Raw genomic sequence first — 6,000 nt, forward strand, 5'->3', positions numbered from 1 at the left:
ATTACATATCCATATCTGATGATTGGAGTGAGTGGAAACTTGTGGGCATATCTGATACACGGTAGCGATAGACGATGTCGATCCAGTAGGCCATGCTGTGGACCCACGCAACATTTCCATCAGTTACAGACACTGGGTGTTATGATACACACGGTGATTTAAATCGGAGGACGGTTTACGTGCAGAAAGTACCGCGAAAGTATGGCGAACATGCAGGCTAAGATTTCAAATGTTTTCGTAGAGTTAAATCTTCAGGTAACATTGAGTTTCAATGGAAATGTGGTATTTTTGTCTAAAATCCACGATTAACCGAAAACCAGAGTGAGTGACACACACACACGCATGCATGCACGTGTGCGCGCACGCACGCACGCACACATCAGTGTAATGTGTCTGCCTGGTCTGCGAATCACACAATGTAATGTGTCTGGTCTGTGGGCTAGACAGTGCAACGTATCTGGTCACACAGTTTAATGAGACTCTGAACACAGGACAATTGCCTTGTATTACAAAGCATTTTTGCAGAACGACAGAGGCCAATATCAAACATTGATACAGTGCATCAAATGTTCCCACCAGCTTATGTCATATACGGGTACAGGAAGTGTAAGTTTAGGAGGAGAGGAATTGTTTACATTTAAAGTCGGTTACCAATACAGCTCCTTCTTAGTTCCATGACAGTTCCAGGCGGCTGCGTTGTGTTTGCTAGGTTTCTGATTTGATTACTTCCGGTTGAGATTTGAAGTGTGATTAGCAGAATGTTAAACATCGAGAATACATCATTTCCAGGAAAAGTCTACAATTGTACATGAACGCAAAATAAAGATCAACCTGTTTATTCTCTATGTGTCAAGAAGCAGTACTCATATATCGGTATCAAGTCTCTGGTGGACATTACAAAAATACAAAAGAAATAATGTCAAAGCAATAAACCATTTAGGGAGTGAGATATGTTGATTTTTATGGAGAAGCATAATATCATGCAATGTGAATGACACCATCCTCCCTAAAATTTAAAAATTTAGGTACAAAGCAACTGACCCACAGCACCCCCACCCCAACCCCCCGTTGCGTGTCATGTACAAAATCAATGACACACCTCCACAGAACAAAATGGATGATCCCCTTCAAATCATCATCACCCCCACTAGCCATTAATTAGGACTGGTCCCTAAGAGAGGGTGAGTGACTTGGCAATATTCCAGCAATATAACGCCAAGGGACACCAAACATAGGCTTCTCACGTTGTACATATGCGATTAAACCACCTTCAGTACATTTTAGAATTTTGGAGACTCCAAGTTTCCGAGACCTCTTCTTGTCAACAAGGAGTGAGTGAGTCTGGTTTTACTCATCCTCAATAATTTCCAGGGTATACCTTACGATCACTCTCTACTATACCCTGGACGCATCCACGGCTTGGACCCATAATTATATTACCTCCCTTGGCCGGCTTTTATCCAATCAGGTGTCTACGCTGGGAAGTTGAGCGAACCAATCACAACTCACTTTCGCTTCTTAAATTATCTAACCGTTTAAACTTGGCAACACAATTGATGCCGAGGTACTCTGAAAGAGGTAGAAGGAGTTATTTTATATATTTTTTGAAAGTTTCAGATCTGTCAATTTGGCTGTATTATTTCCTCACAAATCTGAGTGGCACTGCGAACTAACCTTCGCGACTGCGACGGCTATCTTTGTTGACACTGGCAAGCTCGGATGTAATGGCGGCTTAGCTGATTGGCTACTGTGAGAATGCGGAGCCGGCCCTTGGGAGGTAATATAATTATGGGGCCAAGCCATGGATGCATCCAGGGTATAGTGGAGAGTGATCGTAACGTATACCCTGGAGATTATCGAGGATGGGTTTTACTTCGCTTTTAGCAATATTCCAGCCATATCGCTGCGGGCAACATCAGGAATGGGCTTAACATTTTCCACCCAAGTGGGGGAATCGAACCCGGGTCTTCGGCCTGACGAGCGAAAGCTTTAAGCATTAGGCTACCCCAACCCCCCATCTCAAACAAAGGAAACAAACCGTAGGGATGACAGTGACAGAACCAGTCTCCGGTGACTCGGTGATCCATTGTAGTGTAACCTTACTACACGGAACAACTGAAGTGCTGGTGCTTGTGAACGCTACACCAGTATTTGATCTTTGTGTTCCTGTCGACACTTTTACATTCACCGCATTTGTCTGCACTCTGATGTGTTCCACCCATCTCTGTCAAAAAGCGACTATTGCCTTCCTATATTTAACCAACCAACCAATAAATTTTGGTGTCGTATTTTAGTCATATCCACCACGAGAGCAAAACTAATATCGGTTAATCGTGATGTTGTTGGAATATTGCTGAATGCGGATTAACGCTTTGTCTAACTATCCAGGGTACACGGACCGAGCACCACCTCTCATTACAAATACAGTAGTGTGTAGTGTAGTGAATAAATAGTTGACAAAATAGTTGAGGCATAGGTGACTTAACTGTACACTCGGTGCTTTTTCCAAAGATGTTTCTTATTCCGAACTGCAGCAGCTGATATGAGAAGTGGCACTTCAACTTTGTAATGACGGAGTCTGTGTTATTTTATGTATGCTTCAAAGCATTGTTACACCACGATGAGATTTTGCTGTGAAACGCTGTCTCACGTGCGTGCGTACGTGCGTGCGTGTTCGTGTTTGTGAACGTGTGTGTGTGCGTGTGCGTGTGCGTGTGCGTGGACTCCGGACAAGGAACCAGTTAGTTCATTTCTAAACAGAGTTCTGTTCAATTCTTCGAGGGACTGTTACACCGAGGGCTTTTGGCGATCCGTCTACCAGAGTGAGAGAGAGCGAGTATGGTTTTACGCCGCTTTTAATATTGTTCGGCAACATCACGGCAGGCGATACCAGAAACGGGTTTCACACATTGTACCCATGTGGGGAATCGAACCCGGGTCTTCGGCGTGACGAGCTGTCCCTCCTCCCCAAGCAAAGCGTTGAGTTACAGCTCACTCTCAAGCATGGAAATGACAGTTTTATGAATGCAAATTATTCAGAAGTATATCCAGGTTTGTTGCTAGAGGTTTTCGGTGATCCATTCATCTATTCATATTCGTCCCACTGCTGTTTTCAGAGGCAGTGATAGCCAAGTGGTAAAAGCCTTACCCCTTCACGCCAAAAACCCGTTTTTTCGTCATTTGCATAATGCGTGAAGCTCATTTCTTGTGTCCTCCGCCGGGATATTGTTAAAAAGGGGGCGTACTCACTCACAGCTGTTTTTGCTCCTAATCATAATAGTACAATCAACTCTCAATTAACGTTTTTTTAAATTTCTTCCACCAAAAGTAAATGATGGCAAATGGTCTGAATTTACAGACATAAATAGTTAAGATTATATCACCAATGTCAATGAATAGCGTTCAGATTTCTTATTGTTAATTTGTCAAGCAGATTTTTTGTTCTGGGCAGTTGGATGATTAGCCAATTCGGGAGGACAACTTGTTGAAGAAGTAGCAAGAAACATCTGCTTCAGGATGTATAGTTTGGCATGAAATGCATGTGGACAGGTAACTATCATGAACTGCACGTGCATTTACCTTTATGACCCAACACTGCCGCTGTTACAGGTCATTGGCTCCCTCCCTCTGCAAGCAGTTTGCGTTCTGCTGTTTATTTTGCTGACAGTTACATAGACAGATTCTTTAATACAAATGCATAAAATCGGTGATTTACAATGTGATTAGGTTGTCTGACAAAACATCCACTTGCACAGTTTGAGATCGATTGGGTCATTGGATGAAGAGATATTTACAAAAAAAACGGGTCCACATGCATTTCATGCCAAACTATAGAAGAGATGAGAATCTTCATCCGTCAAGAAGGAAACTGTAACACTGTTTTTACCCTAAAACCTGCCTGAGCAAAAGTATCTACTACCCATCAAAGGTTTAGACACACTTAACGCACTCACTACATATATATATATATATATATATATATATATATAAGTGTGTGTGTGTGTGTGTGTTACTTCGAAGCTGAAGTTCTCCACTAACTTGGGAGAACCAACTGCACATCATATGCAGATGCTCAAGGATCATGCATCAAAATGCTGTAGAGCATGTGCAAATATTGGGCATGTGAACAGAGTTTTGATGTAAAGCTTTGTTAAGAATTCGCCAATTGTCACTGAGTTTCATCATTTATTGAACTCATGACAATATTCATTTCAACGTTACGAATTTATTTTACAATACATCAGTTCATGTGTAAACAATACCTTTAAACAGTATGGAATATTTTGCCAAATTTAGTTTAGAACAGTTGGCTAAAGTACGTGGCTACATTTACACCAGTGAGTCTAAACTTTTGATGGGTAGTTGACAAAATAGGCATAGGTGACTTAACTGTACACTCAGTGCTTTTTCCAAAGATGTTTCTTATTCCGAACTGCAGCAGCTGTTATGAGAAGTGGCACTTCTACTTTGTAATGACGGAGTCTGTGTTATTTTCAGTTTTCTCCAAAAGAGCTTGCCGTGGTATATATAGTTCATAATTGTTGACACGTTAGATAATATTATGTTGATATCTTCACCAGAAATATGTGTACATGGTCAATATGGATCCTTCCTTCAAAGCTGTCACACCGGCCTCTCCCAGCATCATGCACTTTCCTCCGTGAAGCACAGCAGCAGTGAAGTCCATTCTATTGAGATAGCTGGTCACTTCCTCCGCTCCTCCCTTCCTACCGACAGAAAATGGTAACAGGTGTTTCCAATCTGTCCTGAAGGATCTCAAGCAGCTTCTCATTCTTCTGTCGCCATGTAGATACAATGATGGCTGTGATCATCTTGGATGTGAATTGAATCTAACCTGTACCACACAGGGATCATACAGAAAGGTACACGCGAGACGCTCCACCGTGGGAGGCATGGTAGACGTGAACATGACTGTCTGGTGGCATTTCTTCGCATTCTCTTCTCTACCTTCTGTTTCTGGCATTCCTTGTAATATATCAAGGATTTTACGTAAATCGGACTCAAAGCCAAATTCTACCATAACATCCACTTCATCCATCACAACACACGTCCGCTGGTTGAGAACAAGACTACCTTTCTCCAGAACATAAAGGAGTCGGCCTGGAGTTGAGACAACAATCTCACAGCCCGAATCAAGCTTGTTGGTTTGCTCCTTATAATTTACACCTCCGATGACTGTGGCGGTTCGGATGCCACTTACTTCGCCAAACTTATCACATTCCTCCTTGACGTGTTGAGCCACCAGACGTGTTGGTGTAAGAATAATAGCATCGGGAGCTTTGGTCGATTTCCCCATCATCTCGCATTTTGGCAATCCGTGAATCCATGCGAAAAGAGCAACAAGGTATGCAACTGTTTTACCGCTTCCAGCTTCAGCAACACCAAGAACATCCCTGTTTTGTAGAGCAATAGGAATTGTTTGCATCTGAATGGGAGTGGGGATTTTGTATCCACTTTTGTCAATGAGCTCCCTTATAAAACTAGGAACTGTGAGGTCATCCCATGATCGCAAAGGATGAGGAGCACTTTCACCTTTGTTATGATCCGATTTTAAGATAAGCCAATCTCTTTGGGTCATTTCATGCAAAGATTTCTCAGCCCAGTGACGATTACCCCTCTGCATAATTTCAACGTGATCATCAAGTGAAGGTAATTCAAGATTCGAATTTTCCTCCAGTTCGATTGAATGGTCTTCAGCTTTCACATGATTGGTATTTATCATCTCACCTTCGATATCATCAGATGAGGAATGGAATTCCTCCCTGCGATTGTCTCCGCTCCTGCCACTTCTATCTCTGCTCCTGATGCGACTTCTATCTCCGCGTCTACGTCGATGACGACCTTCAGCGTCAGATCCACTTCTCTGATAATCTCTACCTCTCGACGTGCCTTCATGCAGTGTTCGTTTCCGATTCGTTGTTCCCACTTTATAACCGCTGTTTACAATATACTTTTCATCCGGACTGACAGTCTACACAC

The 6,000-nt window shown here is 42.5% G+C and overlaps 1 protein-coding gene across 1 annotated transcript; it reads right to left on the bottom strand.

Annotated features, from left to right (window-relative positions):
- Nucleotides 1–4,289: 4,289 nt before the first annotated feature.
- Nucleotides 4,290–6,000, bottom strand: LOC124277474 (probable ATP-dependent RNA helicase DDX23). Its single transcript, XM_046713170.1, has one exon. The coding sequence runs from the start codon at nucleotides 5,741–5,743 to the stop codon at nucleotides 4,829–4,831; it is 915 nt and encodes a 304-aa protein (XP_046569126.1). The 5' UTR covers nucleotides 5,744–6,000; the 3' UTR covers nucleotides 4,290–4,828.

This window comes from Haliotis rubra, unplaced genomic scaffold, assembly GCF_003918875.1.
Source record: "Haliotis rubra isolate DU_JTF1 unplaced genomic scaffold, ASM391887v1 Scf222, whole genome shotgun sequence".
Lineage (NCBI taxonomy): Eukaryota > Metazoa > Mollusca > Gastropoda > Lepetellida > Haliotidae > Haliotis > Haliotis rubra.

Coding starts and splice junctions, on each gene's coding strand:
- LOC124277474 (XM_046713170.1), bottom strand. CDS start 5,743: ATGATAAATACCAATCATGTGAAAGCTGAAGACCATTCAATCGAACTG.